At 37.0% G+C, this 14,587-nt stretch overlaps 1 protein-coding gene across 1 annotated transcript in view; it reads left to right on the top strand.

Moving 5' to 3' along the window:
* LOC311295014 (NACHT, LRR and PYD domains-containing protein 12-like) overlaps positions 1-14,587 on the top strand; it is a 127,572-nt gene that overhangs the window by 39,495 nt on the left and 73,490 nt on the right. Inside the window, exons 6-7 of the mRNA XM_084416182.1 lie at positions 11,938-12,099; positions 13,797-13,961. Of these exons, the coding sequence (XP_084272308.1) occupies positions 11,938-12,099; positions 13,797-13,961 (327 nt within the window). The remainder of the gene's footprint in view (positions 1-11,937; positions 12,100-13,796; positions 13,962-14,587) is intronic.

Below are 14,587 nucleotides of genomic sequence, written 5' to 3' on the forward strand. Positions count from 1 at the left end.
TATAATTTTAAAATTTATGCAGTGCAAAGTGTTTGATAACTTTATTCAATTTCTGTATATTTCCTACCTGTTAGACAAATATTTAAAATATACTGTCTTTGTTTCTACATTAATTTGGAGATTAACTGTGAAATTATTACATTATTGTCACGTTTTGGGTTTGTTCTTGTCATGTTTCTGTGTCATGTCTTGTTTCCATGTCTGTCATGTGATTCCCTGTTTGTCATGTGATCCTGTCATGTCTTGTCATTGGTTAATTGTCTGATCATTGTTCACAGGTGTCCCTTGTTTTGTCATTATTCTGTGTATTTAAGCCCTCATGTTTGCCATGTGTCTTGGTCAAGTATTGTTTCCTGTAGTCTGCTGTTGTGCAAAGTTCATGGTCATGCTTTGGTTTTTGTTTTCATGCCACGCCATGTTTTTGTTTCATGTTTTGTTTTAGTTATAACAAACTGCACATGGGTTCTCATCTCTCAATTTGCCTCCAGTGAATCCTTATTACAGAATACTTGACCTACTACAATGAACCCAGCGGTTGCCCTCCTGAACCTACGCCAGGGGAATCTTCCCATTGAATCGTATGTGGCAGAGTTTTGTGAACTCTCTCACCTGGTGGACTTTAATTATGTGGCTCTCAAAGACATTTTTAGGGTAGGTTTGAATGAGCCTGTTTGCTTCCAGCTACCTGGGGGAAAAATTAATTGATCTTTGGCACAATACATGGACTATGACCTATTATTGAGCAGTTCCTCATTTACTGTGGGTTTTGAGGAGAAGCCCCACAAACCCACAGTATCTGCCAAGCCTGAGCCATTTCACGTCATGCCTGCCAAGCCTGAGCCACTTCACATCATGCCTGCCAAGCCTGAATCTCTTCATGTCATGTCTGCCAAGCCTGAATCTCTTCACGTCATGTCTGCCAAGCCTGAATCTCTTCACGTCATGTCTGCCAAGCCTGAATCTCTTCACGTCATGTCTGCCAAGCCTGAATCTCTTCATGTCATGTCTGCCAAGCCTGAATCTCTTCACGTCATATCTGCCATGTCTGGGTCTCTTCACGTCATGCCTGCCAAGTCCGAATCTGTTCACGCCACGTCGGCCGCCGAGCCTGTGTCTCCTGAAAATTTGGCCGCCGCCGAGCCTGTGTCTCCTGACAAGATGGCCACCGCCGAGCCTGTGTCTCCTGACAAGATGGCCGCCGCCGAGCCTGTGTCTCCTGACAAGATGGCCGCCGCCGAGCCTGTGTCTCCTGACAAGATGGCTGCCACTAATCTTGAGTCCTCAGTTATGGCTACACTACAATTATGGCCACAGCCATATGGTGTGTGTGGTCGGTGCACACATTTGAAGTTCAGGTCACGTCTGCCGAGCCAGAGCCTGTTCACGTCACGTCTGCCGAGCCAGAGCCTGTTCTGTCACGTTTTGGGTTTGTTCTTGTCATGTTTCTGTGTCATGTCTTGTTTCCATGTCTGTCATGTGATTCCCTGTTTGTCATGTGATCCTGCCATGTCTTGTCATTGGTTAATTGTCTGATCATTGTTCACAGGTGTCCCTTGTTTTGTCATTAGTCTGTGTATTTAAGCCCTCATGTTTGCCATGTGTCTTGGTCAAGTATTGTTTCCTGTAGTCTGCTGTTGTGCAAAGTTCATGTTCATGCTTTGGTTTTTGTTTTCATGCCACGCCATGTTTTTGTTTTAGTTATAACAAACTGCACATGGGTTCTCATCTCTCAACTTGCCTCCAGTGTATCCTTATTACAATTATAAAATACATAAAAAAACTAAAAATAAGTTTTTTTTTTAATGGTGATTAATCGTGATTAATCACAGAAAACAATGTGTGATTAATCTAGTTATTTTTGCAATCGCTAAAATTAAATAAAAAAAGAAACATGAGTAAATCTTATCCATGCTTCTTTAAATTTTTTTGAATATCATGTATTTATTTGTTAATATATGCACAATTAATGTGTATTTTAGCCATCCAGCACCCCCCATAAAGTTAAGAAAGTAATGTTTAAGTCAAGCCTGCCTGATGCCTTTCACAAAAGAATGATCCCAGTCTCTTCCACACAGTGAGGCATACTGTTAATTAGGTAATTCAGCACTGTTTTTATTTTAGTATCGGATCGGTGATCAGTATCGGCCGATACTGAATCCCAGATATCGGAGGCAAAAAATGCTGATCGGAGCATCCCTAGTCAATAGATTATGTGTCTTATACTTTGTGTTATTTCAATTTGTTAATAGATTTATTACTGAAACATAACAGTGAAATAAATGTAATTAAATGATCGTAAAATTAAAACATTGATCAGGACTTGCTAACCGATGTTAGTCGGCAGCATTTGTGTTCTAGCATTCTTTATTAAGAATTAAATAGGCTTGCAGTAGGTTGTTATGATTTGCATAATTTTCTTTAATAAGTAATAAAAACATTTCAACATAAAACATTGCAATAAAAATATATTACATCAATTAGGCTTTGCATGAGCATACGCAGGGCTGTACTGTGCGACATATGTCACACGACATAGTGCAACATGATGTCTCCACGATCTGCTTTTGAAGAAATATGGTAGTATCGTGCTTAGGGATGCACCGATCCGATACTCAGTATCGGAATCGGCTCCGATACTGCCATTTTTGGCGGATCGGGTATCGGTCAGACAAGGCCGATCCAAATCCGATATTGTGCGTATACTATTCTGTGTTATTGTTAAGCCCCACAAAAGGCACACAAACATTATAAAGCATCATACGTTTTCGTGCACAATATTATAAGTGTTCTGAAGCCATTATATAGTATAATGTGAGATAGAAATTCATATTTTAGTTGTTAAATTCAAGATCACGTAAACGTTTCCCTCAGCTGCGGCTGTCAATCATTCTTCATTCAGCATCAAACAGCGCGTCTCGTTCGGTTAGGACAGTTAACATGATGAAACTCTCTCCAAGATGATTCAATGTTACTATTATTATACTTGATCTGTAGATAAAGGTCTATGGTTTCGCATAAAACAACTTTATCTTGCTGGACTTTATTACTGTACCTTAATCATGTTACTTTCTACCGGGAGTCTGTTAGATCACAACACTGGAGTAAAGTCAGAGCACTATTTGTTCTTCACGCGCACAGTAACTGAAATTTAAAACTGTTAAAAATGCTGAATAGACTATTGCATAGATAGATACTGTATAATACACTATGCATCAATATGTATTTTCTTTGTGCTTTAAACTTTTCAATGCGGACTCGACGCGCTGCGCGCTGTGACTCATGTTGCTTCAAGCGCATCACTCTGCGCTCGGGATGCGCATAAGCACTGTGGTGGGCCAACTGTATTGGAGCCTTTCATATCATAATACAGTGACGCAATGAAAGATTATCAATAGCCGTTCTTGTTCTGTCCTATCTATTATGTTGCTACCTCATTAAACAGCTGTGCTATACATTTTAAAAATGTCTCAATTTTATAGTAGGATATAAAATAATTGCTATTTTTGCTATATTGCTATTAATTGAGTTTTACCAGATTTAGTGTTACACTTATTGTCTCTAATTTGTTTCCCACTAAACATTTTTTTTCACAAAATGTTCAGATTTTATACAATTATTGTGCACTCGTGATTTTTCTAGACTGAATTTTACTGCTGAATTATGCACTAATCTAGTTTATAAAAGCATTTATGTCAGATTATGATCATATATTTTTTGTTGATGTTTTTCTTTTTTTCAGTTCTTATTATCAGTTCAACACAGAGTTATAGAAATTCTACTTGATTAAAAAAAAACTGCGCTGGTATCGGTACGGATCGGTATCGGCCGATACTCAGAATTTTTGGTATCGGATCGGTTCTGAAAAAATGGTATCGTTGCATCCCGATTCGTGCTACAGATTCTATCAGCTGCAGTTCTGGCGCCTCAGTCCCAATACTGTAAAACTCTACATACATTCACACCACATGTTAAAGCAGCGGTAGAGTTACACTCACAGGACACTGCACTTATTCGCAATCACAAAAGTTGTCACAAATTATTTGCTCGTGCTTTAAAGCTTTGCCGGGTAAACATTTCATTGGCGTTCTGTTCTGACATGATGAAGCCCGAAGCGCGCGCACTGTCAAACAGCGCCAAACTGGACTTTATCTTTTGCGTCTGATTGTGCTAATACTGCCAAATACACACAAGGTTTACATAAACACAGTTGGTGATGTCTAAAGTGAACAAAAACAGTTGAGAGAAAATCGGACGGATTCGAGTTAACTGATGTCTGTTTCTACAGATGGTAACCAACCAGAATGCCTACCGCTGCGCCAGCCACCGCGGTAAATCTACCGCGGCAAAAATAAAACAGTCGCATTTCAAAGTCATTCGCGAAATGACCACCAGGTGGCGCAAAGGGAAATTGTGCAAAACAGCAGCAATTGCTACATTTTTTCAATTGCCGTAAGTGGGGTTAATGTCAATTAACAGTAAGGATGAAATACTACAACTATGGTAAACAGAATAGAACATTTTATAAGGCCAGAAAAATAGAATAACAAGTTAAAAATAGAGACGATTATAACCTGTAGGGTATTTCATATTGTGGACTAGACGTTGGTGAGCGACACGCCTATTCCCCGGGGAGCAGTGCGATACAAAACACACACACACACACACACACACACACACACACACACACACACACACACACACACACACACACACACACACACACACACACACACACACAAAACAAAACACAAAAACAAATTTAATACCAAAAATAACAAACAAAATTAAATTATGTGCAATGAAGCTGATTATTTGTACTATTCTATTGAAGAACAAAACGAATGAAGAGCGCTTCTCGCTCGTGTGAGCGAACACACATTGGAACGTTTGGGCACTTCGCAACGAGTAAATTCATGGCCGAGTGGTAGAACGAATGTTTCACTCATATAGATGACATAGGTTCAAATCCCGCACCAACTTGAACTACTGAAATGTTTATATTAGCCTATTGATGCATTTTATAGCCTATTATTGATGCAGATAGATTTGTCTAGATCTAAAACTCTGTTACACCATAGTTTTTGCTTATATTTATAAAATAAAATTACCATGCATTTCCATTTTACACTAAGGAACAAATATTATACAATGACTCCAATTGTAATTTCAAAAGCAGTTCTGTAAAAAAAATATAATATATTTTTAATATATATATATATATATATATATATATATATATATATATATACATACATACATACATACATACATACATACATATAGGCTATATAAATGCTAATTCAATAGACCACATAAAATATATAAAATAAAGATATGCAAGAGGCACGTTTAAACTACAAACAATAAAATCAGAACCAGTATTCTGTTACGTTCATGGTTCCAGTGGCAGTAATGCATGCACGGCTTTTCAAAATGTCACAGAGCGTTTTGAGATTGTTTTGAATGAAATATTGAAGTTTATAATTAAGTGTTTTGGCACACCACGACGAGTGGCGCTATGCATTGTTCTAAAGCCAGGTTTTATTCTGGCATGTTGAATTAGTGTTCGACAAACGCGGCGGCGCGTTCATTTGGATTTATTTTTCTCTTAACAGCTAAAATAACTTAATAGGCTACTCTGTAGTTTTTCGGTCATACAGATAAGAGTAGAGTAGCCTACATCATTCAAAACTGTAAAATGTATTCATATTAGGCTAACAACAAAAGTTGTCTGCATGTCGTCTCTGTCTCCGGGAACTGCGCGTCACAAATATGAACCGAAAGCCACTTGCCGCAGCTCAGTCACTGCACGAAATTAATCGGCTATCTAAAGCCTGTCTATATGTCTAAAGCCTGATTATGTAATCCATATAAACGAGGTACAGATGATCTACTCAAAAATGTTTAGCTATCATGTGAACGCTTCCCAATAAGGAAAGGACAAGGAAAGGGTGAAAATCTCGCTCTAATTAAATGTAGGCTATCGCCCTGAATTAAATTGTAAAAACAGATCAAATAGGCCTACGTGTTTTTGTCAATGCTGCGATATTGTTTCATTTAAAAGTTCATAATTATTCTATAAATGTTATTTAGTTTAACAGCAGCACGAAGCTGTGGTTCGAGATTTATTTGAATTAAAAATAAAACTTTATTCACAAATCGCTCCCTGGTTGTAATTAAGGATTCAAAGATCCCTGTGGAATTTAATATTGAGTTGAACATTTTGTTCATGACAACAAATGAACTTGCGTTTGAAGATTGTATTTAGTTTTGCTTGTTGGAAAAAGCTGGCCCAAATTAAAGTAGCATTTTAATTCTTCAATTATTGAAATATGCCTAATTAAATATTTAGTAATAAATATTTATGAAATATTACTCCATATCCTAAATTATTTAATTCCTTCATTATCAACACTTGAATAGCCTATCGCTAATGTCTAGAATAGCGTCTGTTTTGTTTTGCAAACTCAGATAGCCTGTGGGGGGGGTTGGAGAAGCAGCAACCTTTATAGTTTTGATAAAATAAAATAAAATTCTGAATCAAAACTATAAGGTAACACCAGTAATTTGTTTAGGCTTGGTTTGTAGGGAATTACAAACAGAGATGGGCATAAATACATGGAAATGTATTTAAAATACAAATACAAAATACTGCGTGGAAAATTGTATTTAAATACAAATACAAAATACTGTGTGAAAAAATGTATTTAAATACAAATACAGTATTTTGTATTTTGAAAATACACAAAATACATGTGGAATTGGCCATCCAGTGCAGGTATTATAGGTCACAGTGAATGAAGAAACTACATAGGCCTACTGACTTTTCATTCCTAACCTCATCTCTTTCTTTCTTTCTTTCTTTCTTTCTTTCTTTCTTTCTTTCTTTCTTTCTTTCTTTCTTTCTTTCTTTCTTTCTTTCTTTCTTTCTTTCTTTCTTTCTTTCTTTCTTTCTTTCTTTCTTTCTTTCTTTCTTTCTTTCTGGCAATTACAAATAAACTTATGGAAAATAGCAGCCATTTATGTACTTATTTCTGGTTACAATGTAGTCTATTACTTGTGGAACACTATTAAAATATTCATACTGTATGTAAAACTGTGGGAACATTTTCTAATATCTTATTTGTTTCTATAAGTTTATTCAAATTAGAAAGTGTATCTAAATAGAGATTTAATTTAGAATTAATTTAGATTCATTTGACACTATTTCCCCCTTTTTTATTATTATTTTTTATGTACAATAAAACTAAAAGCTGAAGATTTTTGTGGAGTATCATTCATCAGTGTTTGTTTTTCCACTCCAACGTTCCAATAATTCCTGCCCACTAAAAGCGGCACGGATAAATTTGCTTACCCCACAATTAGGCCTATCTATGTAAACGATTTAGAAAAAGTTTCATCAATTCACACTTTATATCATCATCACTATGATAGTGTCATATCACCCAGCCCTAACATGCAGTAATGCTTTAAACACATTTGACAAGCTAGTTGATAAAAATCAACAACCGGTCAAGACTGATTGGCTAACGCTATTTTCCTAGCCTGGTTAAAACCAGACCATTCTCAGTAGTAACTGAGTTATGGTCTGGCAAAGCTTCATTAATAACTAATTTCCAAAGGGGCGTCACCAACAGACGTCGCTCAAATGCCTCTGGGCGCAATTGGATAGACCTAAAACCAATCAGAGCGATCGTCATCGTGTTAAGCCATATGCTGCATCCCAATTCGCCTAAGTTACACTATGCCATAAAAGTATGTACTCTTTTTGTGAAGAAAAGGTATTTACTTTTGAATGTGTAGCAAAAAAGTAGGCAAGCTTTGGGACATACTACTTCGTCATCTTTATCAGACGGATCTGTCGCGTTCAATTACGTCACGTAAACTGCCCTGTCAATTATCTTGTCACAGTTAAAATCCTCTATTAAATCTAATTTAATTTCCTACCGTTTCGGAGAGAAATGTAGTAGCACGTTCATCTGCCAGTGGGTCTTTCATGGAGACTGTCCTCGTGTGTTTGCAATTTGAATATAATAATGCATTTAAAAGTTGGTGCGCTTCACCAACGGACGTCGCTCAAATGCCTCTGGGCGCAATTGGATAGACCTAAAACCAATCAGAGCGATCGTCATCGTGTAAAGCCCACCTCAACGTTTCTGATTGGTGCCTCGATTTGGACGGATTAGAAATCGGCTTGAATGAGCTCTTTGCCAGACTACTTGCAGAGCAAATCTAAATTTGCTGGAAGTTTGTCTGGGTTTTCCCAGGCTACTATTTTCCCACTTGTCTGTGCACTTTTATTCTTTCATGTTAACTGAAGTGAATAATGCACTATTTTAACTTTAATCAACAAGTAGAATAGATCATGACATTCTCACCGTATTCCAAAAAAAAAAAAAAAAAAAATCGCTGATCCAATGCTGAGCTAGTGAATGTCTGAACTAGTTGATGCACAAAATCAATACCCTGATAAAGAGGTTGACTGGCAAAAAGTATTTTATGTATTTTGAAAATACAAAAATACTCACCTTAAATGTATTTAAATACAAATTACATTTGAATTTTTCCAAAGGCTTTAAAATTCAAAATACAAAATAGTATTTTGTATTTCAAATACGTATTTTAAATACATGTATCTGAAATACTGCCCATCCCTGATTACAAACCTGCACACATATATTCAAACGCACATAACTATAGAACCAATTCTTAATGCGCATGTGAACGCCATCAGCATTTCTCACAGGATCGCGTTTAAAGTCTGTGTAGAGAGAATGGTGTTGTCTTGGCGGCCCCTAATTTAATAACATATGATCGTTGCGACGGAAGCGAATCAATCAAAACTAACTTTAGCTGGAAAATAGCTTTATTGAAGAGCCGCTGTAAAGCCAAAACATTCTCTGTTACCTTAAATTATACGTTTATCTCTGTAAAGCTGCTTTGAAACAATCTACATTGTTAAAAGCGCTATATAAATGAAGATGACTTGACTTGACTTGACTTTGAAGCAACAAAGACTATTTGTTACAGTTTTTTCTTTCGTGATTTGTGTGGATGACACGTAGCGACATAGTATTATCAGCTGGTATGTGTTTTTAGCCTGAAATGTTTCATTTTGAGAAAGACCCGGCGCGCGCAGTGAGGGAGACAAAAGAAACTTACTAAAAAATGATCCAGCGCGAGAGAGAGGCAAAGAAAAACGCCTGTTCTTAATTTACGTTGCTTATTTGAACTATTTTCGTTTTGTACCATTTTTTAACTTAGCTGCAATTTCTCTGACAATAGACATTTAAAATGTTGCAAGAATAAGATTCTGTGTTTCTTATTTTGCATCGCGAAGGGAATAAACTCTATCGATGCAACCCTGTTTTAAATAAATAAACTGTCCCGACACTTTATTTATACCTTGAAATGTGCGATGGGGTTTCAAACATAATTAATTTTCTTTTTCTTTTACATTTTCATTGTTTATGTTTTGCTTATTGTTATTTTCATTGTTTATTAATTGAAAGCAATACTATAGGCTATTGTAAGTATTTTTCTGATTTGTTCTATCTGTTTTGAAAAATGTATTCTGTTGCTATGGCCGGGTATCACTGTCAGTCATCTCAATTTCGTGAATGATTCACATAATAATAATAATAATAATAATTTAGCAGATTAAAGACGATCATCTTCATTTTCTGGTGGCTGACACTCTTCCTTCATCATCGGCTCAACTGGAATGTAGCAAATTTATGTTGTAATGTACAATTGATAATTAAACAAGATGCTTGCCTTTAATAAACAGATACATATTTAAGCATCAAGAACGGAAAAACATAAATACTGTCGGCTACACTGAGATTCGATCTCAGATCGCTTGAAGCTCCGAGAGACTCACGTTGTTGCATTGACCACAGAGCTATCGTCTGAATACTGTCAAATTAATGTCTGCTCTTACAAAGCCTCATTGATGTGGCCTAATATTCTATTACAATGTTTTATGTTGAATTTTTTCATTATTCAATTTATTCAATTTAATTTCAGTATTGTGATTATGAATTCGTTCAATGTTTCATTTGAATTGATTTGCTACCAGCTTTCAATCGCTCTCAATGAGCCGCGGCGCGGCGGCAGATTACGCAATAGAGAGAATAAACTGACACTTTGCAAAGTCTGTGATTGTAGCGCCTCTTAGCGGTAAGAGACTGCAAATACACACCCACAATTTACCGCCGCGGGAACGGAGTACCATCTGTATATGGTATGAATTAGGGCTGCACGATATTGGAAAAATACTTACATTGCGATATTTTTTTTTTTCCGATATATATATTGCGATATATAAATAATTTCACCAGTTGATTTAAATAGCTCTATTTAAATTGAATTTATCATTCTAGAATAATTGGAGTGATTTTGTAGGGAAGTGAATCTGCATAGAAAATAATATTGCATAGAATAATTTATGAGCATAGAAAAACAATAGAAGCAAGACACAATTGAAATGAGCAGTGCTTTGTTTTCAGGTAAATCTAACAGTATTCGGGTACAGAAATTGAATAATCAAATGTAAAATAACAGTTTTCACTGTAGAAATGAAACTAATATAATTAATTACCCTAATTAATACTGTTTATCTTTGTTAAAGCTATTTTTAACAAAGCTAATTTTGTTGTGCATTTTGCCATTTATATTAGTTACTATGGTTTTAAATATGTCTATATAGTTTTGATTCATTTTATTTCAAATTGAGTTCAATATTTAATACAATTTGTCTTTGTTAAAGCTACAAAAATCATTTTCTCTTTCTCTTGTGTTGTTTGATCACCATTGGTATCACAAACAGCTGCGGATACATTAAGCTGCTGTCCCTTTAAGACGAATGCCTCGACCTAATATAAGTGACACATCCGTTTTCTTTCTCAATTGTTTACAGCACACAACCGACTGTGTTTACGAGGATACTCACGTGCACGTGTCCGTTTAATCTCGAAATAAAGAGAAAGGGAACTGAATTTGGCATTCACGTGCTGTCTGTGTGGCTTTGTGTGTGCACACAGAAAACAGCATGCGAGTCCTCTTGCCCTTGATGCCTGACTGGACTTAAAAACGTGCAAATAATAAACTTTCACCCTATGATGGTTAAACTTTGCAAATAATCCACGACTATCCATCAATCCATGACTATCACGGATGCACACATTGCAATATCGATGCTGAAACGATATATTGTGTAGCCATAGTATGAATGTGTTTAGAATGAATGGAATCCAGACGTACTACATCCCCCATGTTGTCATTATTATGTGACCTACAAGCGCCAGTTACGTCGCTTCACTGCCATTCGTAAAACCTCTTCCTTGGCCTCATGGGATAGTAAAGTTTCCAGTGTATGCGCACTTCAGAATCTTGCCAGAAGTAGTAGGTCATTGGGTGACTTTTCAGTGACTGTTTTACATATACTATGTATTCAGACATACTGCTCTGTTAACGCACAGTTTTTTTATTCGATTTCAGACTCAGTGTCAGTGTTTCTGTGACCATACAAAGCATGTGAACTTGAGGCACTCGATTGGCTGTCCGTTGCCAAGTATTTAGCTGTAACATACTAACACTGTATCATTTCACACTGTGCAAGTTTGGCTCTGCAATGCAGGGTTAACAGCGCAGAAGCGACTCTAATCCTGCTAAACTCACTTCTAACTTACAAGTGTGAAATATTTCTTTACCCAGGGTTAAAAGCAGGGTTAAGAATGACTATAACCAGTGGTTAATTGCAGTGAGAAAAGCCCTGTAAGAACATGTACGTGCATGTAATGTAAAATAAAAGTGCATCCCAGGCCTTCCCGCTCTCTAACGTCTCTCCAGTATGCAAAAGTTTCTCCATTATTAACACTGGACCGAGCTCTTGACTGATCATAACCTTTTAACCATAGTCATCTCTTTTTTCAGATTAACAGCCTGTGATCTCAGTGATCAGCAGTGTGAAGTTGTGGCTTCAGTTATACAGTCATCAAACTCCTCCCTGAGAGAGCTGGACCTGAGAAACAAACGCTTGCAGGATTCAGGACTGAAGCTGTGGCGTCAACATAACTGTGGCGTCAACATACTGAGGTTTGAGTTTCACATTCTTTCTGTAAAGTAGCAGAAAGCAATGTCTGAGAAACACTGTCAATATTTGAAATCGACTCTCTCTTTTAAGTTTACCAACTTATTATGAGAAAATCATGTTTTGTCCCATATTTCTTTTTTCCTAAATTGTCTTTGCTAGGTGATCATAAAAGTGAATAGTAGTCTGTCATGCGAGAATAGCCTTATCAAAGGCAGCCAATCTCGTCATTTTGGAGAACAAAATTACCATCCTTTCACAATTCGTAATCGATTAACTTGCAGTTGGTTAAGGCGGGATATTAGAGAGTAAGGAGATCAAGTCAGACGTGAAGATGTCAAAGAAGCGTGTGTGTACAATTAACAAGGATCTTCAAAAAGAGTTTATCCAGTTATTATGCGCAGTAAGTTGTGAAAAAATAACTCGTGGTATCACGCTGAATGACGCACCAAAAGTACTCTCTCAGACAGCGCGCAATCCCAAATCAGGGTTTTTCCTACATTGCATTTTTTTTTGCCAGCCTCCAAAACAAATTTGTGTCCTGGCAAAGCCTTATTTGATCAGTTTTTTGTGATTTATTTGTGAAGGGCGCATGTTGACTGAGAGAGAGAACGAGCAAAGAGCCCCCCCCCCCGCACACACTCTCTCTGTCTTCAAACTCTTCACTGTCTTTGTTTTCTCTCCCCCGCAAATCAACAATGGTAAAAGGTCGGGTGGTTGCCTGTCCATCCCATCTTGTATACCGCTAAGAGAAATCTGGTTACCGTACACACGCAACATCTAACAGCTGGTGCATCAGACAGTTTGAGTAAAAATATATGAAACGGCTGTGCTTCAGCAACAACAACATCAACCTACCTTGGTTCTGTTAAACAGCAAAAAAAAAAAAAAAGTTATTTGCATATCGGCCAGAAATAAAGTAACCTCGGCATTCGTTTTCAGGATGTGGTAGCACTTTTTTTTAGAGTCCTTTTTCTCATGTACATACTATGTACTTATTACATATACTAATTAATATGTTATAATAGTAATTACAGTAACTGGGTACTAACTAGGTACTAACCATGAACCTACCCCTAAACCTAACCTTAACTCATGCAGTTACCTTGTATTACCCAGTACTTTCTAAAGTAAGTACACTGTAATGCTGTGTTCACACCAAACGCGAACAGAGCGTCTGGCGCGAGTAATTTCAATGTTAAGTCAATGTAAAGACGCATTTACACGCGTCTGGAGGTCCTGCAGCGCGAATGAGGCATTTAGCGTGGCGCGGTGGACGCGAATTCGCCTCATTGGTGTTTTGTGTGCATTCACGTGTTTGATGCGAATTCGTGTCTGACGCCCGAGTTGAAAAATCTGAACTTTGGCGTCTGTTCGCACCGCATTAACCAATCAGGAGCCTGCTTGCTGCTGTCACATGGTGAAGTGACGGGATAAACTCCCGCCCGGAGTCACTCATTCAAAATGGAGTATAGCAATATAGTAGAATATGATATTCAATAGACGCGGCAGACGCGAATTTGACATGCTATTTGCGTTTGGTGTGAACGCACAGTAAGAACATGTACATGCATGTAATGTAAAATAAAAGTGCAACCCAGGCCTTCCCGCTCTCTAACGTCTCTCCAGTGCTCAGAAGCTTCTCCCTTAACAAGTTCTTGACTGATCATAAGCTTCTAACAAGAGTTCTCTCTTTTTTCAGATTAACAGCCCGTAATCTCACTGATCAGCAGTGTAAAATTGTGACTTCAGTTCTACAGTCATCAAACTCCTGCCTGAGAGAGCTGGACCTGAGTAACAGTGACCTGCAGGATTCAAAACTGAAGCTGCTCTGTGCTGGACTGAAGAGTGGCGTCAACATACTGAGGTTTGAGTTTGATTTTCAATCATTAATTAATGTTAATAATAATGTGTGCTATATAAAAATGTATACCAGGGATGGAAATTAACTTTTTTGTCCACCGGCCACTGTGGCTGGTGGATTTCAAAATCTACCAGCCACTCAATGTTTTTACCAGCCACTTTCTTGTTTTTAAACGACAGTGTAACTGCATGTGAAAATGAATACTACAAGATCTACAATACTTAAGTAGTTTATTTAATCTCAAGTCTCAATGAAATACTGACATTTTCTCTTTCTCTCTTTTACACTCTATCTCTCTTATATATTTATCTTTTTTACCTGGATGTGGCATTTGGCAGAGGTGGAAGTAACGAATTACAACTACTCACGTTACTGTAATTAAGTAGTTTTTTTGGGTACTTGTACTTTTTTGAGTATATTTTTAAATCTGTAATTTTACTTGTACTCAAGTACATATTAAGCTAAGTAATCTACTTCGCTACTTGTAAAATCACATTTCGTTACTGAGTACAATTTGAATTGATATTCAAATCTTTGAATGGCATTTCGGTAGCCAATAAAAATATTCGATCGTAAACGGACCAATAAAACCCCTGATATTTGGACTGAATGAAAGCTGCCGCAGTCGC

The sequence above is a fragment of the Rutilus rutilus genome, assembly GCF_951802725.1.
Source record: "Rutilus rutilus genome assembly, chromosome: 1".
In the NCBI taxonomy this organism is placed as follows: domain Eukaryota; kingdom Metazoa; phylum Chordata; class Actinopteri; order Cypriniformes; family Leuciscidae; genus Rutilus; species Rutilus rutilus.